The sequence below is a fragment of the Tetranychus urticae genome, chromosome 2 (assembly GCF_039701765.1).
Source record: "Tetranychus urticae isolate SD_2017Ah chromosome 2, NJAU_TeUrti_SD_1.0, whole genome shotgun sequence".
In the NCBI taxonomy this organism is placed as follows: domain Eukaryota; kingdom Metazoa; phylum Arthropoda; class Arachnida; order Trombidiformes; family Tetranychidae; genus Tetranychus; species Tetranychus urticae.
In genome coordinates this window covers 6,189,248-6,213,152 of record NC_142959.1, presented here as the reverse complement: position 1 = coordinate 6,213,152, position 23,905 = coordinate 6,189,248, and the positions used below count along the sequence as shown (strand labels likewise).

General features: G+C 31.8%; 7 protein-coding genes across 8 annotated transcripts; 5 read left to right on the top strand and 2 right to left on the bottom strand.

Annotated features, from left to right (window-relative positions):
- Positions 1-7: 7 nt before the first annotated feature.
- Positions 8-1,260, top strand: LOC107366310 (pfs47 receptor-like). Its single transcript, XM_015933891.3, has 2 exons — positions 8-455; positions 522-1,260. Exons 1-2 carry the CDS (start codon positions 302-304, stop codon positions 1,010-1,012), a joined length of 645 nt encoding a protein of 214 aa, XP_015789377.1. The 5' UTR covers positions 8-301; the 3' UTR covers positions 1,013-1,260.
- A 276-nt stretch (positions 1,261-1,536) lies between these two features.
- Positions 1,537-2,592, top strand: LOC107366311 (uncharacterized). The gene is made up of 2 exons (XM_015933894.3): positions 1,537-1,796; positions 1,864-2,592. Exons 1-2 carry the CDS (start codon positions 1,646-1,648, stop codon positions 2,352-2,354), a joined length of 642 nt encoding a protein of 213 aa, XP_015789380.1. The 5' UTR covers positions 1,537-1,645; the 3' UTR covers positions 2,355-2,592.
- A 2,929-nt stretch (positions 2,593-5,521) lies between these two features.
- LOC107366074 (pfs47 receptor-like) lies at positions 5,522-6,454 on the top strand. The gene is made up of 2 exons (XM_015933648.3): positions 5,522-5,765; positions 5,835-6,454. The coding sequence occupies exons 1-2, from the start codon at positions 5,609-5,611 to the stop codon at positions 6,329-6,331; spliced, it is 654 nt and encodes a 217-aa protein (XP_015789134.1). The 5' UTR covers positions 5,522-5,608; the 3' UTR covers positions 6,332-6,454.
- A 2,309-nt stretch (positions 6,455-8,763) lies between these two features.
- On the top strand, positions 8,764-9,567 carry LOC107366053 (pfs47 receptor-like). Its single transcript, XM_015933628.3, has 2 exons — positions 8,764-8,925; positions 8,994-9,567. The coding sequence occupies exons 1-2, from the start codon at positions 8,772-8,774 to the stop codon at positions 9,488-9,490; spliced, it is 651 nt and encodes a 216-aa protein (XP_015789114.1). The 5' UTR covers positions 8,764-8,771; the 3' UTR covers positions 9,491-9,567.
- Positions 9,568-11,473: 1,906 nt separating this feature from the next.
- On the bottom strand, positions 11,474-13,287 carry LOC107366298 (lysosomal protective protein-like). Its single transcript, XM_089268067.1, has one exon. It carries the CDS (start codon positions 12,998-13,000, stop codon positions 11,606-11,608), a length of 1,395 nt encoding a protein of 464 aa, XP_089124193.1. The 5' UTR covers positions 13,001-13,287; the 3' UTR covers positions 11,474-11,605.
- Positions 13,288-13,861: 574 nt separating this feature from the next.
- On the bottom strand, positions 13,862-14,841 carry LOC107366068 (pfs47 receptor). Its single transcript, XM_015933640.3, has 2 exons — positions 14,661-14,841; positions 13,862-14,591 (listed from the first exon to the last, which is right to left on the bottom strand). Exons 1-2 carry the CDS (start codon positions 14,809-14,811, stop codon positions 14,104-14,106), a joined length of 639 nt encoding a protein of 212 aa, XP_015789126.1. The 5' UTR covers positions 14,812-14,841; the 3' UTR covers positions 13,862-14,103.
- A 714-nt stretch (positions 14,842-15,555) lies between these two features.
- Positions 15,556-22,360, top strand: Ltn1 (E3 ubiquitin-protein ligase listerin). Of its 2 annotated transcripts, none has more exons than XM_015933818.3 (19): positions 15,556-15,791; positions 15,929-16,032; positions 16,094-16,408; positions 16,481-16,711; positions 16,780-16,832; positions 16,896-17,070; positions 17,132-17,305; positions 17,371-17,561; positions 17,630-17,765; positions 17,845-19,022; positions 19,095-19,580; positions 19,664-19,762; positions 19,844-20,107; positions 20,189-20,791; positions 20,858-20,914; positions 20,984-21,457; positions 21,534-21,819; positions 21,905-22,072; positions 22,145-22,360. In XM_015933818.3, exons 2-19 carry the CDS (start codon positions 15,997-15,999, stop codon positions 22,286-22,288), a joined length of 5,070 nt encoding a protein of 1,689 aa, XP_015789304.1. In that variant the 5' UTR covers positions 15,556-15,791; positions 15,929-15,996; the 3' UTR covers positions 22,289-22,360. The 2 variants fall into 2 exon arrangements, with proteins under 2 accessions (XP_015789304.1, XP_015789305.1); XM_015933819.3 differs by having other exon boundaries at positions 15,577-15,791; positions 15,895-16,032.
- Positions 22,361-23,905: the final 1,545 nt, after the last annotated feature.

The window sequence follows — 23,905 nt, the reverse complement described above, 5'->3', positions numbered from 1 at the left end:
TTAATGTTAACATCAATTGGATAAACAATGGAATCAAGCATTGATTTTGCATCCAATTTTCAATTATTTCCACGAATCCATTTAATCACAATCAAATCGATAATTTGATGTTTTAACATTTTTAAGTGGCAAAAAAAGATTATCAGAATCTAATTTTGTTTGAGTGCAATGTGATAAATTGATTTTGTTTACCGTTCTGTGGGAGTTTTTTTGAGGTAAGACAATATTATCATAATCCATTCAATAAAATTTACCATAAATTGGTTGTGAATAGTGAATAGTGAATTAAAATTGTAGTGAAATGGCAGACTACGTCAATTTTAACTCACCCACAACTATCAAACGTTCAATCGCTATTGGTGCTGTTGCATTAGTGGCCACTCTAATAACAATTGGAGTTGTAGTTACAATTACAATTAAACATGAATCTTCATCAAGCAACAGCCTTAAAAATGGTAAGTTTTTTGTTTCTTATATTATTCAAATAATTAGTGATTGTTAACTGTATTTTATATCATTAGGTGGGTTTAAAATTAAATTCATCGAACCTCAATGGATACCATTTGTCGATGAAGATACATCTCTTGTGAATGCGTTTGTTGCTGGTTCTACTAGTCAGTCTAGAACAGTTTACGTGTGTCGAGTCAACTCAACTAAAGCATTGGAAATCTTACCTGGAATGCTTGGTCCTAGCAACTATTACAGGTCGTGTGAAGTTACCTGGGGCGGCAAATCTTATACTTATGATAATTTTGAAATACTCGTAGCGAAAGATCCTTCAGTGTTTGAATGGAAATCCGGCACATATGGAGATACACCCATCGGTGCTTTAAGTGGAGGCCTTTCCGAGTGGAAAGACGATCTTCAAATATCAAGAGCTGCAATTGGCTCGGGTAAATACATCGGAAAAGTTCATGGTCGACATTCAAAGGCTTATGTAGCATATGACGACAAAGAAAAGGAAGTTATAAGTTATGAAGTTCTGTGCCTACAAGATTACAGTTTAGGTTGATAGTTACAAGCTGAGAACTGTTACCAAATGTTGATGAAAATCCCAGCACTTCCAAAGACCCGACTTGTGAGGTGACTCTTAGCTTATGATCAAGGCTTCGGACAATGCCAACCGTATCAGTAATATTTCAAATGTAAATTCCCTGCTTGTGCTGAAGTTTTAAAATTTAATAATTTGTAAATTATCAAAATTCAATTGTAAAGTGTACATGACTTGATAAACGAACTAAATATGAATATTCACTGAAATCGAGTCAAATCATTTATTAATTTGGATTGAGTCTATTTGAGAACTTACGGTACAAGAATATTAATTATTTAAATGTAGTATTTACGATTTGTAAGTGATCACAGGTTTCATCTCAACTGTAGCGTTCAAGAAATGATTCCAAATCATGATACTCATCTAATCAATTTCATATTAACGTCAATTGGATTTCAATGAAATCATCATTGACTTTAATCTCACTTTCAATCATTTTCACGGTTCAATTTAATCAAAATAAATTTAAATAAATATGATTTTGTTAACCATTCTGTGGGAGTTTTTGGGCCAATAAAGAGTATTTAATCATAATTCATTTAATGAAATTTGCTACAAATTGATTGAATAGTGAATCAAAGTTGTGGTAAAATGGCTCAATCCGTCAATTTCAGCTTCTCATCAACTAAACAGCGTTCAATCGCTATTGGTGCTGTTGCATTAGTAGCCACTCTAATAACAATTGGAGTTGTAGTTACAATTACAATTAAACATGAATCTTCATCAACTAACAACCTAAAAAGTAAGTTTTTTATTTCTTGTACAAATAATTCATGATTGTTAACTGTATTCGTATTTTATATCATTAGGCGAGTTTAAAATCAAATTCATTGAGCCTCAATGGATACGATTTGTTGATAAAAATACATCTCTTGTGAATGCCTTTGTAGCTGGTAAAAATCCTTGGTACAGTTCAATTTACGTTTGTCGAGTCAATTCAACTAAAGCATTGGAAATATTACCTGGAATGTTTGATCCTAGCAACTATTACAGTTCATGTGAAGTTACCTGGGGCGGCAAATCTTATACTGATGATAATTTTGAAATACTCGTAGCAAACGATCCTTCAGTGTTTGTATGGGAATCCGATACATATAAAGATACACCCATCGGTGCTTTAAGTGGAGGCATTTCCGAGTGGAAAGATGATCTTCAAATATCAAGAGCTGAAATTGGTGCAGGTCAATACATTGGTAAAGTTCATGGACGACATTCAAAGGCTTATGTAGCATACGATCGCTTAGAAAAGACCGTCGCAAGTTATCAAGTGTTGTGCCTACAAGATTACAGTTTAGGTTAACAAATTGTTACCAAATGTTGATAAAATCGCATCACTCCCAAAAACCCACATTGTGATGTGACTCTTAGCTTCTGGTCTAGGCTTTCGATCATTGGCACCTTGGTACTGTACATTGGTACTATTTCAAACTTAAATTTCCTGCTTAGTCGAGTTTATTAAATTTAAATATCTGTGATGATCAAAGATCAAATTGTAAAATGTAAAATTAGATATAAAAATTCACTGAAGTCAAGTTAAATCATTCAATTAATAATGATTTTTGAATTGTTGCTATTTCGGTTTATTTCAATTTTTCAATTCGACTGCTAATTAAGACCAGCTTATCTTGTGTTCATATTTCATGTCTATCTTGCACAGTTTTAAGCCATTTCGCGTTAGCTTTTCAAAACTTTAGAAGTGGATCTAATACCATTCTTATAAGTGGATAGAAATATTAGTAACGATGGATTGTTACTAATAAGACAAAATTGTCACATTTGGCTCGTAGGAGCATGAAAACTGAGTCCATTAGACTGTTAAAAGTTAGGTATCGATCGGTAGATGACTACCGTTCGCAAGTACCCTAAAAAGCAGTTCAAATCCAAAACTTGCATCGCTTTCATAACAATCATCGAAGCAGACTTTTAGTTGTTACTAAAAAGGCTTATAAACACAATTGTTACATTTATGCACAAACTGACACAAATACAGAAAACAAATGGTCAAAAACGGGTAAAAATGATTTTCTTTCAAGTTTAGACTCTGTTCGCTTGTGGAGACATAAAAACTGAGTCCTTTTATCTGATTAAAAACTTTCTCTGATGCATAGTTTTCGAGAAGATCGAGTGCAAAGTTGAAACCTCGATCGCCTTTTGTTCAATTGTGGAAGCAGATTTTTACTCAAACTCATTACTACCGGTGTAAATTTTGATGCTCAACCAGAAAATGTACTTATTTTTAGGAATAAAATTTTCTGTTTCTAGTAAAACAGATCACTTCGATTTTCATTTAAACCGACCCCTTTCTATTACCGTAATAGTTAGAGATCTGAAACTTGGTATTCGTCGATAAAAATCGTTTGTTCACATTATGGACCAAATACTTCTTTGATTATATCAACAGTTCTCTTGATTTCGGCCATTGACCTAAAAACTTTATAGCTCAATATTTCGAGAATGACATCACCTACAACCATCATTTTTTGACCAAACACTAAATTTTATTATGGGCTATTACATAATGTGACTAAATATCGAAAAAATCTGAGCTAACTCATCTAATAATGAATAATCTTTCAACACAGCATAAGTAGTCATTTACCTTTGTTAATCGAGTATCAAATCTGACCCCCTAAATAATACAGCGTTATATCTTTTTTCATAGCCTCTTTAATTATCCAAAATTTGAATACAGCCTAGCCCATAATAAAATCTAATGTTTGGTCAAAGAATGCTCATTCTAGGTACTGTCACTCTCGAAATATTGAGCTATAAAAATTTTAGATCAATGGCCAAGATTAAGAGAACTGTTGATATAATGAAAAAAGTATTCAATCCATTATGTGGCTAAACGATTTTTATCCGGGAATAACAAGTTCCAGATCTCTAACTATTACAGTCGTAGAAAGAGGCCGGTTGAACCTAAAATCGAAGTGATCTGTTTTACAAGAAATGAAAATTTTATTTCTCGAAATAAATGCATTTTCTGGTTGAGCATTAAAATTTACACCAGCCAAATGAGTTTTACGAAAAAATCTGCTGCCATAATTGTACAAAAGGCGATCGAAGTTTCAAATTCGACTTCGATTTTCTCGATGATTGGCGACCAGAGAAATTTTTGATAGCACTAATGGATTCAGTTTTCATGCTCATACAAACCCATAGAGTCTAAATTTGAAAGAAGTCTATTTTTATTCTTTTTTGCCCATTAGTTTCGATTGTGGTGTTGTGTCTTTCAATAAAAGTAATTTAAAAGAAAAGTTTTTCATAAAAGTCATTTTGCTGGTAAAAATCAATTTCTTTTAATTTAGACTTTGTGGGTTTGTTGAAGAAAACTGAAAACTGAAATCATTGGTACTATTGAAAAATTTCTCCGATCACCTGAAACCTTTTTCCTGAAACTCATTTGGCTGGTGTAAATTTTGATGCTCAACCAGAAAATGAACTTATTTTTAGGAATGAAATTACCTCTTTCTTGTAAAACAGATCACTTCGATTTTAGGTTAAACCTGGCAATTCGAGTGACCCTAAGAGTTAGCGAGCTCAAACTTATTATTTGCCCACAAATATTGTTGCTTTACATCATGAATCTAAAACTTTTATCAATTTAACAACACTTCACTGGATTTTGACCATTGGTCTTAAAACTTTCTGATTCAATATTTCGATAATGTTAACACTTACAACCGCCATTCTTTGAACAAACGATAGATTTTATTATGGGTAATAACATGATGAAATTGAAGATCCTACAAGAAAAGTTCTAGCATTGTATTACCTCCATGATTTACTTGCATTAATGTCAGACTTACTTTATAAAGTTAAATGATACACAAACACAAATCTTATGATGTGTTAAAAGGATATTCATTATTAAATAAATCTGGATTACTTACAAGATTACAGTTTAGGTTGATAGTTACAGGCTGGGAATTGTTACCAAATGTTGATAAAAATCGCATTACTTCCAAAGACCCGACTTGTGATGTGACTCTTAGCTTCTGATCGAGGCTTAGAACAAAAGCCAACCAGTTCCACCAATGCCACTATGATAGTAATATTTCAAATGTGAATTCAACGATCGTGCTGAGTTTTAAAATTTAAAAATCTGTAATTATCTAGATTCAATTGTAAAGTTTACATGAGTTTACTCATGTTCATATGAACATGAGAAACTAACATATCAAATATTTGATATGTTAGATAAAAGTGAGTCTATTTGATGACTTAAGGTACAAGAATATAAATCATTTAAAAGGAGTATTCACGATTTGTAAGTGATCACAGGATTCATCAAATCAACTGTAGTTTTCAAGAAATGATTCCAAATCATCTAATCAATTTCATATTAACGTCAATTGGATTTCAATGGAATCATCATTGACTTTTATCTTACTTTCAATCATTTTCACGGTTCCATGTAATAAAATAAATAAAATCAATAGGATTTCGTTAACCATTCTGTGGGAGTTTTTGGTTCGAAAAAAAAATTCAACATAATTCATTCAATGAAATTTGCTATAAATTGATTGAATAGTGAATTAAAGTTGTTGTAAAATGGCTTCATACGTCAATTTCAGCTTCTCTTCAACTAAACAGCGTTCAATCGCTATTGGTGCTGTTGCCCTAGTAGCCACTCTAATAACAATTGGAATTGTAGTTACAATTACAATTAAACATGGATCTTCATCAACTAACAACCTATTAATAAAAAGTAAGTTTCTTTTGTTTCTTTTGCAAATAATGAATAATTGTTAACTCTATTCGTATTTTATACTCTTAGGTGAGTTTAAAGTTAAATTCGATGAACCTCAATGGGTACGATTTGTTGATAAAGATACATCTCTTGTGAATGCCTTTGTTGGTGGAACTAATGCTCGGTCCAGTTCAATTTATGTTTGTCGAGTCAATTCAACTAAATCGAGAGCATTGGAATTATTACCTGGAATGTTTGATCCTGACTCCGGTATCAGTGCATGTGAAGTTACTTGGGGAGATGACTCTTATAGATATTATGATTTTGACATACTCGTAGCAAAAGATCCTTCAGTTCTAGTATGGGAATCCGATACTTATGGAGATGCACCCATCGGTGCTCTAAGTGGAGGCATTTCCGAGATGAATGATGAACTTCAAATATCAAGAGCTGATATTAATTCGGGTCAATATATTGGTAAAGTTCATGGGCGACATTCAAGGGCCTATGTAGCATATGGCAGCAGAGAAAGGACCGTTCGAACTTATCAAGTTTTGTGTCTACAAGATTACAGTTTAGGTTGACAAACTGTTACCAAGTGTTGATAAAATCGCATTACTCCCAAAGACCCACAGTGTAATGTGACTCTTAGCTTCTGGTCTAGGCGCACGATCGCAACCGTATTACTACTGTATTTCAAATGTAACTTCCCTGGTTTAGTTGAGTTTATAAAGTTTAAATATCTGTAATGAGCAAAGAGCAAATTGTAAAGGGTACATGATGAATCGTGTTTAATAAATAAAATTAGATATAAATATCTACTGAAGTTAAGTGAAATATTCATTTAAGAATGAAACTTCGATTCTTTGAATCAAGTAAAACAATACTTGGTAGGTTTAATTTTGCAATGATTATTGTAAATTGTTGGATTCGATTCAAGTCCATATTTCTTGGCGATATTTTACAGTTAAGCCATTTGGCGTTAGCTTTTCAAAACTTTAGAAGTGGATCTAATTCCATTCTTTTATAAGTTGATAACAAATGTTAGAAACGAAATGGATTGTTACTAATAAGACAAAATTGTCACATTTGGTTCGTAGGAGCATGAAAATTGAGGCCATTAGACTATTAAAAGTTTGTCCAATCGGTAGTCATCGAGAAAAAGCAGTTCAAATCCAAAACTTGCATCGCTTTTACTACAATCATCGAAGATGACTTTTAGTTGTTACTAAAAAGGCTTATAAACACAATTGTTACATTTATGCACAAACTGACACAAACACAGAAAACAAATGGTCAAAAACAGGGTAAAAATGATTTTCTTTCAAGTTTAGACTCTGTTTGCTTGTGGAGAATTATAAACTGAGTCCATTTATTTGATTAAAAACTTTCTCTGATGCATAGTTTTTGAGAGAATCGAGTTCAAAGTTGAGACTTCGATCGTCTTTTGTACAGTTATTGAAGCAGATTTTTTCATGTAACTTATTTGGCTGGTGTAAATTTTGATGCTCAACCAGAAAACTCACTTATTTTTAGGAATAAAATTTTCTATTTCTTGTAAAACAGATCACTTCGATTTTAGGTTAAAACGACCTCTTTTCATGACCGAAATAGTTAGAGATCTGAAACTTGTTATTCGTCGATAAAAATTGTTTGTTCGCATTATGGATTGAATACTTTTTTCATTAAATAAACAGTTCTCTTACGTTTGGCCATTGACCTAAAAACTTTATACCTCAATATTTCGAGAATGACATCACCTACAAGCATCATTCTTTGACCAGACACTAAATTTCAATATGAACTATAACATAATGTGACCGAATATTGTCGAAATCTGAGCTAAATCATCTAATAATGAATATGCTCAACACAGCACAAGTAATCATTAGCCTTTATTAGTCAAGGATTCAATTTCACCCCCTAAATAATACAGCGTTATATCTTTTTTCGTAGCTTCTTGAATTGTCTAAAATTTGAATACACCATAGGCCATAACGAAATTTAATGTTTGGTCAAAGAATGATGATTCTAAGTAATGTCGTTCTCGAAATATTGAACTATAAAGTTTTGCGGTCAATGGCCAAAATCAAGAGAACTGTTGATATAATGAAAAAAATATTCAATCCAATATATGGGCAAACGCTTTTTATCGAAGAATAACAAGTTTCAGATCTTTAACTATTTCGGTCACAGAAAGAGTTCGGTTGAACCTAAAATCGAAGTGATCTGTTTTACAAGAAATATAAAATTTTATTCTCAAAAATAAGTGGGTTTTCTGGTTGAGCATCAAAATTTACATCGTTCAAATAAGTTTCATGAGAAAATCTGCTTCCACAATTGCACAAAAGGCGATTGAAGTTAAAACTTTCTGCCTCAATATTTCGATAATGTTAACACTTACAACCGCCATTCTTTGAACAAACGATAGATTTTATTATGGGTGATAGCATGATGAAATTCAAAATTCTACAAAAAAGTTCTAGCATTGTATTACCTCCATGATTTACTTGTATTAATGTCAGACTTGCTTTATAAAGTTGATGATACACAAACACAAATCTTATGATATGTTAAAAGGATATTCATTATTGAATAAATTTGGACCATCTTTCATCGTTATTCAGTCATATTATATTATCGCCCATAATGAATCTAATGTTTGTTAAACAAATTTAACAGAAGCAAATTTCGTTCACGTGCAATAATGTGATAAATTGATTCTTGCACCAATCTGTGGGAGTATTTGGGGACAAAAAAGACAATTTAATCATAATTAGCTAGCGGTGTTATTGCATTAGTAGCCATTCTAATAACAATTAGAGTTGCAGTTACATTTAACATGTTTTGAGTACAAAAAAGATTATCAGAATCAAATTTTGTTCAAGTTAGATGTGATAAATCGCTTTTGTCTATCGTTCTGTGGGAGTTTCTTGAGCTAAGACAATTAAATCATAATCTATTCAATATAATTTGCTATAAATTGATTGTGAATGGTGGATAGTGAATTAAAATTGTGGTAAAATGGCTTCATACATCAATTTCAGCTCATCTTCAACTACCAAACGTTCAATCGCTATTGGTGCTGTTGCATTAGTAGCCACTCTAATAACAATTGGAGTTGTAGTTACAATTACAATTAAACATGAATCTCCAACAACTAACAACCTAAAAATTGGTAAGTTTTTTCGTTTCTTATGCAAATAATTCATGCTCGTTAACTCTATTCGTATTTTATATTCTTAGGTGAGTTTAAAGTTAAATTCAATGAACCTCAATGGATACCATTTGTTAATAAAGATACATCTCTTGTGAATGCCTTTGTTGGTGGAACTAATGGGAATGGTAGATCAATTTATGTTTGTCGAGCCAACACAACTAAATCGAGAGCATTGGAATTATTACCTGGAATGTTTGATCCTGACTCCGGTTCCAGTGCATGTGAAGTTACTTGGAGAGGCGACGGTTATAGATATGAAAGTTTTGAAATACTCGTAGCGAAAGATCCTTCAGTGTTAGTATGGGAATCCGATCATTATGGACATGCACCTATTGGCGCTCTAAGTGGAGGCCTTTCCGAGACGGATGACGAACTTCAAATGTCAAGGGCTGACAGGATTTCTGGTCAATACATTGGTAAAGTTCATGGACGATATTCAAAGGCTTATATAGCAGAAGACGGTAAAGAAATGACTGTTCTAAGTTATAAGGTTTTGTGTCTACAAGATTACAGTTTAGGTTAAAAAACTCTAGCGATTTCTGAATTTAAAAATCTGTAATATGACTTGATGAATCGTGTTTAAATGCAATTTAATATGCATATTCTTTGTGTATATTCTTTATAATATGAATTGCTTTTCCGTGTATTTTTTCGGTCAGACTTGGGATTTATATCAAAGTCCAATTATTAGTCCAATACTTTTTTCATTATATCAGCTGCTCTCTTGGATTTGGCAATTGACCTAAAAACTTTATACCTCAATACTTCGAGAATGACATCACCTAAAATCATCATTCTTTGACCAAACATTAACTTTAATAATAGCCTACAACATAATATGACTGAATATTGAAGAAATCTGAGCTAATTCATTTAAATTTTTCTAAAGCATAAGATTTGTGTTTAGTAAACATTCAACTTTATAAAAGTATCAAATCTGATCCCCCAAATAATACCTGTTTTTGTAGCCTCTTGAATTATCTAAAATTTGAATACCTCAAAGGCTATGATAAAATTCAATATTTTGCTCAAAGAATGATGATTGTAGGTAATGCCATTCTCGAAATATTGAGGCTCAAAGTTTTAAGACCAATGGCCGAAATCAAGAGAACTGTTGATATAATCAAAAAAGTATTCAATCCATAATGTGAACAAACGATTTTTATTGAAGAATAACAAGTTTCAGATCTCTAACTATTACAGTCGTAGAAAGAGGTCGGTTTAATCTAAAATCGAAGTGATCTGTTTTACAAGAAATAGAAAATTTTATTCTTAAAAATAAGTGAATTTTCTGGTTGATCATTAAAATTTACACTAGCCAAATGAGTTTTATGAAAAAATCTGCTTCCATAGCTGTACAAAAGGCGTTCGAATTTACAGCTTTGACCTCGATTTTCTCGAAAACTGTCTATTGAACCAATTATTTAATTGCACCAATGGACACAGTTTACATGAACATACAAGCCCCACAAGTCTCAACTCTTTACTCAAATGTTCGAGCCTTTAGCAGTACTTTTTGTTCAACCAGAAAATTGCTTTATTTACCAAGAAATGGGTTTACATGAGTTTGTTTTGTTGAATAAGTTGTTCCTTGTACATTTACAACCCAAAAACCATAACAAAATGTGGTTAATGGAAATTTGTTACATTGAATTGAGTTATTGATTAGACAAGAGTTGAATTGGTGAAGGAATAATAAGTGTAGGTGATGCCATTCTCGAAATACTGAGGCTGAAAGTTTTAAGACCAATGGTCGAAATCCAGCGAACTGTTATTGAATTGATAAAAGTATTAGATCCATGATGTAAAGCAACAATTCTAATGGACAAATAATAAGTTTGAACTCGCTAAATCTTACGGTCACAAAATGCGGTCGGTTTGATTAAAAATCGAACTTATCCGTTTTACAGAAAAAGAAAAGTTTTATTTTTGAAAGTAAGGGCATTTTTGCGTTAGCCATCAAAAGTTACACCAGGAAAATGGTTTGATGAAAAAATCTGGTCGTACAGTTGTACAAAAGGCGATCCAAGTTTCAAATTTGACCTCCATTTTCTCGATGACCGGTGATCAGAGAAATTTTCAAATCGCACAAATGGATTCAGTTTTCATGCTCCTACAATTCAACAGAGTAAATTTGAAGAAATCAATTTTTAATCGTTATAACAAACGTAACATTACAATATGTTTTAAGCATGTTTTGTGGGAGTTTTTTTCTGAGAAGACAATTTAGCAATTTTTATTATAAATTGATTGAATAGTGAATTAAAGTTGTGGTAAATTGGCTCAATACATCAATCTTAAATCATCTCCACTAAACAAAGTTTAACCACTTTTGGCTCTATTGCACTAGTAACCACTCTAATAGCAATTTGGGTTATATTAAATTATTATATTAATATAATACTTACAATCACAATTACACATCAGATCACCGTATCATTAAAGTTTTTAGAGAAGCATAATGAGTAATGATAATTTCATATTTGAAATAAAAACGCAAGAAAAATGGAGTGAAAATACTCTAATCTTGAAAAGACTAGATGGATTCTTTATTTTTTGGGTCAGTATAAAATATCACATTAGAAAAATTATCTTCACCAGTTTTTCTTATGCATTTTAGTCCTCCTTACAATTTACATTAATGTTCATTTTTCAAAAATTTTTTAATCAAAGCTAAAGATGCAACAGGTCGCCATTCAGGCACAAAGTGTCCTGAACCTCGGATGGTTACAAAGGCAAAACCTCGAAAATGTTTTACAAAACCAGCAACTTGTCCGTTAACATACCAAGCTTTATATTCACCAATTTGTTGGAAACCAAGGGAATCTGAAAACCATTCATCGCCCAGAAAGTCACAGACCAAATCTGTGTCGCCATTGTAAATTAACACTCGTTTGCCAGCTTTGATTGTTTTGGTAACTTGATCCCTTAAGGTTGGGTATTGCTTGATATAGTGAGTGTTGACAAATTCTGAGCAATCACTCCAATCGGGAAGGAATGTTGGAATATTTAGAGTCTCTCTAACATCATTCCGAGATAAATAGTTAATCAATGCAGTTGCATCTGTGCAAGGAAGCACTTTACTTCTAACAGATAATCGATTTTTTATTGTTTGATTCAAAGAGTCGCCTATCAATGACCAACCAATTCGCTCTCTGACACCTCGTCGGGATGTAAATGCTTTATTATCTAGATAGCGGCCAGTCTGATCGTCACAATTTTCATAAAGACCATATGGATTTATACGTATGTTACTGATAAAGTCAAGACCATCTTTAACAGCTTTAGTACATTTAGAACTGGCATTTGTTACGAAGTCACAATTTTCAGGAGATTCATCTTCACCTTTACAACAGGAGGAAACAATCTTGTACCACATTGAAGTGTCGATTAGACCATGATGATAGGCAAATCTAATTTTAGAGTTACCAAGCAAAACTTTATCCAGATAACCATTTCCAATGGCAAAGCCTTTGTAGTTGATGGTTGGTTCATCAAGAAGACGAACCGATAAAGTAGGAATGTAAACACCAGCATAGGATTCACCAGTCAAGTAAAAGTCATTGTCCTTGTACTGAGGAAATTTATTGAACCATGATTTCAATGCAAGTAAATTGTTGGTCGATGTTTTATCGTCATTATGAATGTAAACCTGGTCATCTGAGTATGAATAACCAACACCAGCGGGTGACTCTAAAAATATTATGTTGGCAACTTGGTTCCAAGCGTATGGATTCACAACCAATTCACTTTCATTCATTCGGAATGGTCCTAGTTCAGTGAATAATCCAAGTAATGAACTACAACCAGGTCCACCATTGAGCCAAAGAAGCAATGGATCATTGGCTGGATCATTTTCACTCTCCACAAAAATATAATGTAAATGGGTTCCTGGAGTTGCATCGAGATAACCAGAAAAAGTACCAAATTTAAGTTGACCACTCAAACCTGGTAAACTGGATACACGGTCAGGTTCATAAGCTTCACTTGAAAATAAAAGGCAAGCTGTGAAAATAAAGTTAAACAGTAACATGATTGAAATTGAAAATAAATATCTCGATCTGGAAAACACAATTTTAATTATGAAAAACAATACGATATCTCATGACAATTGTCACACGATTAAACTGGTAAAAATTTTAAATCAATTATCAAAGTAAAATATTGATTGACATTTATAAACTCTTGCAGTTTAATAAATTACTAACAATATTAAACCTTTAGTGTCTCAATGAGATAACAATCCTAGATCTTATCCTAGGTCAATCCGATTGGCGCTAATTTTGATTTAACGTCTTATTGAATAAATAGATTGATAATAGTTATGAATAACAGTTAGTCTTGATCGGTTTGTTACCTAAATTGGTTATCTTTCATGAATTTAATTAGAGGTGTTACACGAAAGATTTGACATTTGATAGAGATTGTGATAGAGTACAATTTAATTTTCCAATTTTTAACTGATCATTAGCAATCGATGAGATAAAAGTGGTGAAATGTTAATAGGAACTGCATGAAAATTGAATAATTTTTATTCATTCATTAGGCGATGGAATATCTTTCATGAAAAAATGCATTAAAGACCTAAGCATTGAAAATTTCAAGATTGAATCAATAATTCATTGTGAGTCATTCGTTATCAACATTAGTTGCAAATCAATATTGAATCAATATACACTTCATGTTAAACCATACAAACAATAGCATAATGTTTTGAACAAATATTAGTTATTGATGAAGTCAGTGACGTGATGATTTGCTAAAAGATATTAAATATGCAAAATTATTCAGAAAATCAATTTTAATTTGAAACACGCCAATTTGATTGTATTAAGAGCTTAAAGTACAACTAAAAATTGATAATTCACTCGAGTTGACTCGATTTCAATGGATGTTTATATTTAATTTCATTTATTAGACAAGCTATTTAGTTCATTTATCAAGTCATGTACACTTTACAATTGAATTTTGATAATTTACAAATTATTAAATGTTAAAAACTCAGCACAATCAGTGAATTTACATTTGAAATATTACTGATACGGTTGGCATTGTCTGAAGTCATGATCAGAGTCACATCATAAGTGGGTCTTTGGGAGTAATGCAATGTTTTTATCAAAATTTGGTAATAGTTTGTCAACCTAAACTGTAATCTTGTAGGCACAAAACTTGATAACTTTGAACGGTCTTTTCTCTGCCGTTATATGCTACATAGGCCTTTGAATGTCGCCCATGAACTTTACCAATGTATTGACCAGAACCGATTTCAGCCCTTGATATTTGAAGTTCATCTTTCATCTCGGAAAGGCCTCCACTTAAAGCACCGATGGGTGCATGTCCATAAGTATCGGATTCCCATACAAACACTGAAGGATCTTTTGCCATGAGTATTTCAAAATCATAATATTTATAAGATTTGTCTCCCCAAGTAACTTCACATGCACTTGCGGAATCAGGGTCAAACATTCCAGGTAATATTTCCACTGCTTTGGTTGAATTGACTCGACAAACATAAAGTGATCTACCATTCATATTATTGCCACCAACAAAGGCATTTTCAAGAGGTGTATCTTTATTAATAAATGGTATCCATTGAGGTCTAGTGAATTTAATTTTGAACTCATCTAAGAGTATAAAATACGAATAGAGTTAACCATTATTCATTATTTGTATAAGAAACTAAATAAACTTACTTTTCAGGTTGTTAGTTGATGAAGATTCATGTTTAATTGTAATTGTAACTACAACTCCAATTGTTATTACAGTGGCTACTAATGCAACAGCACCAATAGCGATTGAACGCTGTTTAGTTGAAGATGAGCTGAAATTGACGTATGAAGCCATTTTACCACAATTTAAATTCACTATTCAATCTTCAATATTCAATCAATTCAATTTATATAGCAAATTTATTGAATGAATTATGATTAAATTGTTTTCTTTTGACCCCAAAATACTCCCACAGAGTGGTTAATAAATCAATTTATCAGATTATCACACTTGAACAAAAATTAAAATAACAAAAAAATTATTATTCATGTAAATAAACATGTAAATATTAAATTATTGATTTGAATTCATTTTGATTAAATGGATCCGTGAAAATGATTGAAAGTAAGATAAAAGTCAATGATGATTTCATTGAAATCCAATTGACATTAACATTCAACTGATTAGTTGAGTAGCATGATTTGGAATCATTTCTTGAACAATTTAGTTGATAGTTCATTTGATGTAACCTGATTCGATTTTGATAAACAGTGTATAAAGACGTTGCTGAACCGAAATAAGCATTTTAATGCGTAACTTTAGCCAATAAACAATGGAAATCGGCGGAAAAATCAGTCCATAATGATGCTTTATCAAACAATCATTCAAAGTTCAACTCCACCAAGTTTGATTTGAATTCAGGTTTTTAACTTAAAATGTTATTGTAAGCTATTTTTTGAGCTTTAAGCTTGATATCAATCGAAAGATGATTGAATCAAGTCAATTAATGAAAATATTAAAGAAATTAAATTGAATTTTGATTTTAAATCACAATTCCTCATCAATTAGGGACCGTTGAAAAATTGATTCTCATTACCACACTGCATTGAGCTATAAGTTGAGTAATGGTGACGACAACACTGTCAGGTTTGGTAAAAACTACAGCTGGAAAAAATAGAAAGAGAAAGATGCCTTGAAAGAGTGTGAGTGTAAGCTATCATTGAGTTTAATAAAGTCACACTTTTCACGTTGTTGTGATTAACAGTTAATATTAATCAACACTTGTCTGTTAACCCACTATAATTCAGTCAATCGATAAATTCTGGGAATTAACTGTAAGTATAGATGATATTTATTCTATCACGCTGTTTTTATACAACTGTCTACATTTGTTTTGGTTTCTCATCATTGTTTATACTTGTTATTTTCTTTGTTTAGAGTTGTTTATCGTCGTGTTTTTTTCTTATTCTAGATTTTTTAGACTTCTTTAGATTCTCTTATTTTGATTACATGCCTGTTAACATCTATTAATAATTAACCATGGGCAAAGGACAAAGAACAAAAGGCAACACAAGGGTAAGAGAGTTTACTCAGCTGTTGGATATGTTTATTCACTTTTTTATATCTCAATTTACAGCCTGCCAACTCTTTAAGATCTGCACAGTTGTTGTCATCTACTCTTGGAAGTGCACCAATCAATACCTTCATTGGATTTGATGCTTTGAAAGAACCAAGTGATGGAGCAATTGGCAATTCCAGTATTGGTTCTCTCGTTGAGGAGGAAGAAGTTGACGCTGATTTCAAGCTGATAATCAAACAAATGTATAAGAAGGATTCAATCACCAAGATAAAGTCCTTGCAGAAATTTGCTGAATACTGCAATGAAAAAGATTATAATTCCGTTAAGACTGTCCTTTCCATGTGGCCAAGAATTTTTAATAAACTAGCAATTGTAAGTTTTTACATGGACTAACCTTTGATGGACTTATCAGCTGTTCAACCTTCTTTTCTTTAAATTTCATAGGACAATGATTTTAGAGTGAGAGAAACAACCTTTCAAGCACAGGAAGCTCTGGTCAAAAAATTAGGCAAAAATATTGCACCAATCCTCAAGCAAATAATCGCAATTTGGGTCGTTTCACTTCACGATACTTATGCTGTTTCAGCTAGTGCTGCTAAAGCATCTTTTTCAGTATCTTTTTCGCCTTCAAAGCAAACAGAGGTTCTACAGTTTTGCAAGGAAGAAATTATAAATGTAAGATGACAGTCATTTAGGTTCACTTATCATCAATTGACTCCATTTTTTCTTATTCTTTCTTTTAGTACTGCAAAGATGTACTTTTAATTCAGACCATTGCAACTATAGATGATCCAAGGTAAGGAATTATATTGATTTTTTAGATCTTAATTTAGTCTAAAATATTTTTCTTTCTTTCTAGTACTGTGTCTACAATCGATCGTGAAGCCAAATATAATCGTCTTGTCAGTGCAAGTCTACAGACCATAACTCTTCTAATCACCTCGATCAGTCAACTTGAGAGTATTAAAGATCACTTGGATAGTTTGATCAATCATGATAATTTTTGGAAACTGGCAAAATTTGAAGATGTCACTGTAATTTTTTTGCCCCTCACATGCATAATGTTTTTCTGACATTTCATATTTCTACTTTTAGGTTAAAGTTAACTGGTATCGCCTCAAATCAATCATTTGTGAAAAACTTCCATCAATTATTGTTAAAAATGAAGCAAAATTTACATCGACAACATTGCTCTTCATCGCTGAAAAAGATCTGCTGCTATCAGCTGCTATTTGGGACAATGTCTTATGGATTCTCGTCACAATAGATGTTAGTTAATTTTGAAAAATTTTCAAAAAGAATACTAAAGTTGAACTTTTTCCTTGTTTTCACAGGAGTGGTGGAAACATGTCAATTTAACAAAAGGGTTTCTTCCTCATCTAAGGAAATTTATCAGAGATGGTGGCTATGGAAATGCTTCTACAGTTTTCCCGAACCTACTACCGATGCTCAGCAAATTTCCTTTCAATGTGCTTGAAAATCGTACTAAATTTTGTTATGATTTCATCGAATCTTTTGAGTTTTGGTAACTATGAATCTATATATTATCGCAAATAATAATCCATTAATAACTTGAATTTCATCATTTCACAGCATTCTTAATTCCAATCATTCTACTAAGGAATATACCGGTATAGTCAAGGCTTATTTTGAATGTATGCAATATTTACTGGCAAAAATAAACTCTGATAAAGTAGAGGAGGAACTTAATTCCACTGTTTGTGAACGAGTAAGCTCTAAAATCTATCAATTGCTATTCCAACTTTTATTTCATGATTTACTCATCATTATCTTTCTATTTCTTATAGATTTTAGCTTGTGTGGATCAAATGCTATTGAATTGGAATGATATTTATTGCTTGTATCTGAGTGAACTTACTTCATTTATTTCCTTATCAAAGGATCCTGAATTATCAAATAATTTAACAAATCAAATTGAGACCAGATTATTAAAAATTGTTGAAGATTCTGTTGATGAGGCAGAAAAACTTGATTTAGTTTTAAAATTACTTTCATCAATTCTACGAATTAACCAAGAAAGATTACCTAGACGAGTTAAATTTGAAGAGGATATTGAGGATGACCAAGCCACTTCGGAAGAAAAGACGACCATGAAAACAATCATTTTTAAAGGTTCTCTGTTTAAAGTATGGCAAAGATTACTGGAAATGACTTTAACCAGAGAGATTCAATCTCATTGGCTTAACTCTCTTAAAATGGTTCAAGAGTTATGCATATCCGTTTTCAAGGAAGCTGGAGACGTATTCCCAGCTTGTGATTATCTTGGCGAATTTAAAGATTTGTTGAATCGACAAGCTAATTTCACCTCAATATCTACCCGAAGTGTCAACTATAAACATATCATCAACTTGATGTTGAATTGCTGCACAGACTATTCCAGCATTAGTGAAATACTTTCCTACTTGTGTTCCAATGGCGATGAAATCATGATAAACTTACTCGAAACTTTGCCTAATCGAATTGAAAAAGACCAATTTCTACAAGAGTGGTTCAAATCACCTGAAATATCACTGCTATTAACTCAAACTTTGCAAAGTACACTGGATGATCTCGATGATAAAGTGAATAACAATTTATATTTAGAATTCGTCAGTTTTGCTTTTCAAGTTGACGACATTCACTATCCAACGATCAATACAATTTCTAAGATGTTATTCGATGCCTTAAAAAATTCTTCATCTGACGACCATTCTCGCCATATTGTGCTGTTAGTTAAAACACTTTTAGATCGATACCCATTTTCTGCCCAGCTTGATTCAACTACTGAATTAATTTTAAAGATTTCACAAATGAGTCTTAATACATGCAACTCTGAAAAAATACCTCAACTTTACTCATCAACATTATTGAATGGATTGAAAGCAGTTCTTGAATACAACGATGAAGAACAAGTTTCTTTGTTATTTAATGGCCTATCTGATTTAATCAAAGAAGCTGTATCTGCCGAAGATATTGACTGGGAAAAGTGAGTGCTCATTCCTTTTTTGGAACATCTTTAAACTCTAATTTTATTAAACCTTTAAATTTTTTGTTTTAGATCTGAGCGTATCTTAGAAATTGTTAACCTTGTTCTACTATCCGTCCAAAAAGACCGTCAAACCTCAAGACAACCCACATATTTGGATAAATTTTGGAATAATATGCTTCCTGAGTCAGATTATTTGGTTCAGAGAGTTTCATCTATTGGAGTCAAAGTTTACTTTCCTCTGTGGGTTCGTGGTAAAGTTTTAATTCACCCTGGATTGAACTTTGCAACGGATAGCTGTTACTTTGATTATTCATTCACCTGCACTATTATGTCGATCACAAAGATTTTAAAAATTATGCCCTGTTCGACTGAATCGTTCAATAGACTGTTACCGTTTGCCTGTTTCACTTTGTCAGCAATGGAATTGAATTCTAAAAATTTAAACATCTCTCATAAGAATGAAATCTTTGAGCATTTGACTGATTTCGTATCAAATCGTGTTGAACATCTTAATAGAGATGAAATGATCAGTATGCTAAAAGTCTTAACTAAAACGTAAGAATAATTTTGATAAGATAAGGAAATACTTAAATAGGGAATTCATAATAAACCAATTCTCTTTTTTATTCGATTTACAGAGATCCTGAAGGAGCAATTGCATTAGCTATAGGACTTGGACCAGCTTTGCGTTTATCTTCAAAACTGAGCTCTGTCAATTCAGTATGGAATCTCACAGAGTTAGTAGCTTTTCCACTCGGAACGATCAAATTATCTTTTATAATAATTTCTAATTTATCTAACCAATTTTTTTATTTTAGATTTGATGTATCATCAATCACCATATTTCAATTGCTGGGCCGATATTTTGATCCCGATGAGATAATTAGTTTATCGCAAACAACTTTGAAATTTGTGCTTTGCCAGGATGATCCTGATAAATTACATCAATTTTATGGTCAACTATCTGTTTTGAATACATGCCTCAATTTAGTTGAAGTACCTCCCAATGATTTAGTCTGCCCAATTCTTGACCATCTATCAACGTTGAAAGATAAAAAAGAAGGAGCTTTATTACTCGAATGGTTAGTTTGAAATTTTATCAATACTTTGTTTTACAATTTTATTTTCAGTTCATGTAACTAATTGTTTTCTTTTTCCATCAGTTCTCTAGATGATAAATCCGAACAAGCTATCCTCTTCACTATCGAACTAATGAAATTGTATAATACGATTATCAAGAAGTATCGTAATAACCTTACTCTTGAACAAAAGGATTTAATTATCATTTCAGTTACTGCTTGGTCAATAACGTTAGTCAGTAGTGATCTAAAATCATTTCACAATCCAGCAAAGATGATATTGTTCTGCTCCTTTTGCGATCTCTTCCTGTCCATTCAGAATGCAATCGAGAGTCAAGGAGATTCATTTAGTTCAGTTCGTGAGTGGACCGATTTTCATCTGATTAGAATTGCAAGATCTTTAGTCCCTTTACTATTCCGACTCAGCGAACTCGACTTTTCCGGTTATCAGTTGAATTTTATCTCTTTACTTGGTAAAACAATATCATCAATCTGTATATTTGATGTTGCTGGACTGGAAAGGGAACTTCAACAATTCAACTATGATGAGAAGACTTTTTCAAATCTCGAGAAAGCAGTTATCTGTCCTTTGCCAAAAGAATACGAATCACTTTTTTTCAAGTTGAATCATCTTTATGTCAAAAAATATCCGGCCTTCTATTTGTGTGCTCACTATTTTAGTCAAAGGTATAAAATATGACAACATTAATTTAAATTAATTACTTACAAATATATTCCATTTAATTCATTCAGATTAATTCCTATGCTGGCATCGTCTTGTTCTGACTTTGATAACACTTTTGATTCCTTGTAAGTAATTTATTGAATTTACATTTTATAGATTTAGATTTTTTTACTAAAAATTTTATTTTGTTTCAGAGCCCCACCGAAGCCCTTTTTATCCAAATTACAAGAAACTGACCTGATTGTTGATACTTTGCTTTCTGACTATTCTCTTGGAATAACCTGTTGTCTCATAAAACCTAGAACAGATTCGTTCTGTTACACTGTTGCCTATCTCTTGAATTGGTTACAAATATTAACATCCTTTAGTCAATTGAATGATGAAAATCGATCATCCTTAGCTGGATTCTTGACGGATTCTGGTTACATTTCAAATTTACTTAATAACCTTTTCAAGTTGATGCCTATTGCACCTGATGACCAAGTTTCAGATGAGGCGAACTTCATTCGAAATGTGTTGACAGTTACTCGCCTTGATGAACTGGATGAAGATAGTCATATCCAAGCAATCTCGTGTTTAGTTTATTTTCATATTTTACGGAAAATGCCTGCTTGTGTCAGAATGTGGCTCAGCAAATTAGATAAAAAAACTTCTGAAACCGTTAATAGGTAAGTGATTTTTTTACTTGAAATAATCTCTTAAACTTACTCTTACACTAATCATTGATTTTACAATATTTATTAGGTTTACAACATCAACTATGAGTGATTTAATCTGTGCTGAAGAGTTTCATGCGATTCAAAATGCTAATGCAGATAAATTTAAAAATATTAAGGTGAAGGCTCGTCATTCAGCGAAAGAAGTAGTTGCCATTTATGAAATTGAAGATATGTCTATCGAATTAACTATTAAATTTGCCGATAATCATCCTTTAACTCCTGTTACTATTGACGGAGGTAAAAGAGTTGGTGTTAGTGTTCCTGAATGGAGAAACTGGCTTCTTCAAGTAACTTCATTCTTAACTCATCAGGTAAATATATTTCTTATCAAATAATCTTAATTAAGTCTATAAGCTACAAATCTAACTTATCTAAATGTGAATATTTTTTTTGTAGAATGGAACTGTTCTAGATGGTCTGATTCTATGGAATAGAAACATGTGTAAAAGATTCGAAGGACTAGAGGAATGTGTAATTTGTTATTTCATTTTACATGGTTCTAATTGTCAACTGCCTAAATTAACTTGTAGAAGTTGTAAAAAGAAATTCCATTCAGCTTGTCTGGTAATTATATTTATTTGTAACTTTATTTCTTCATCATTAATATTAAAACTATGATTTTACTTTTTTTTACAGTACAAATGGTTTGAAAAAAGTAATCAATCATCGTGTCCACTTTGTAGGAATCCATTTGTTTTCAACAAACCCAGTAATCAAGCTGGCCCTTCTAATCAACAACAACAGCAGCAGCAACAGCAACAATTGCAAAATTTTAATTAACTTACACATGTTATTAATATTGTTGAGCTATTTACTTATTGTAAAGAAATAAATTTTTTATCACACGAAAAACGAGTCCATACTCATACGAAATTTAATCGATACGATGGTAATAATTCAAATCATTGATCAGAAGCTAAGAAACTCACCGAAAGATGAAATTTCCAGACACAGTTTACTAACCTAAACTGTAATCTTTTACACTGACTGCAATAGGTAAGTTGAATCTATTACAGTCCATTTTGATAACAATGATATACAAAGATGAATTAAAAAAGAAAAAAGATAATTGCTGATTATTAATAGTGGAATTAGGTTTATTGCAAAAATAATTCAATGTTAAAATATTAAATTAAAATGTATCAATGACAAAAGTCTGCTACATCAACGACAATTTTAACAAATTCAGCAACATTATCTTGCAATGTTTTTTCGGGACTAAAGCCTGGTAAACGTGTTTGCTCAAAGATGTTTTTAAGTGCAGGTGGGACGATATCCTCTGGTCGTGAAACTGAATTTGACCATGAAAAAGAAATGTATAAATTAATTGAATAGCTCATTCAAATGAAATAAATACATAGCTTTGAGATCAGAGGGACTTGCAAGCCAATTTTCAATTCCATACTCAAGAGTCTCTTTGAAGTTTTAATCAAATGAGAAAAATAAAATAAAATTTCAAATTAATTGTTTAGAGTTGAGTTGATATCAGCAGCTTGAAATAATATTTACCGATCTTTATCCTTTTTTGATTAATTCCTTAATTGTTCTGATTAGTCTGGCTTCAATTCGACTTTCTGGGAAATTCCTGATCATTTTAAAAAGTTAAATTATCATTATCCTTAAATCGAGGGCAAATTTAAATTAACCATCAAATGCTCACTAACAACGGGAAATATATCAATGAGTTTGTCAATGACCAACTTGATATTCTCAGTTATAGTTGCATTTTTATCTGGATGCAAAGTTTAATAAAAATGTTTTCAATTATAAAACGTTATTCAGATTTCACTCTATTCAGTCTATTTACCTTCCAACTTATTTGTTTATCTTTATGAATCGATAGAAATTCCAAGAAATTGCTTGTACTGAATGATCTGGTAATCCATTAACTACCTGATATTAAATTGAAATCATATAGGTTAGTTTAGATCAACAGTTAAAGTTAATAAAAACTGAATAACTGGCTTTTCTTTACCTTATTTAATTGATATAAATCAGCTTTAATCATCACGACATTGCATTTTGTAGATTTTTTTCCATCACTATTTGCTTCGATGTTTTCAATAATCATGAAAATACTCAACACACAGAATTAGTGACGAATCATTTTAAGTCCAAAGTATTAAACTCAAAAGATCGAAATACTGACGTTATGATCATGCTTAAATCATTTTTGAAGTCAAATTTTGAATTTACAAATTAGACAGCCAATTAAGATCATTACGTCTTTTCTCGAAGTTTTATGGTCATCTTCGCATATCAATTAACTGTATATAATTAATTTCACTACAGTACAGTTTTTTTCTGCCAACATGCCAAACATCTTTACAAATGCAAATCGTCAAACAAATATCTCTAATTCATTCCTTATTGTTATGAAAACGAATACAATTCTCG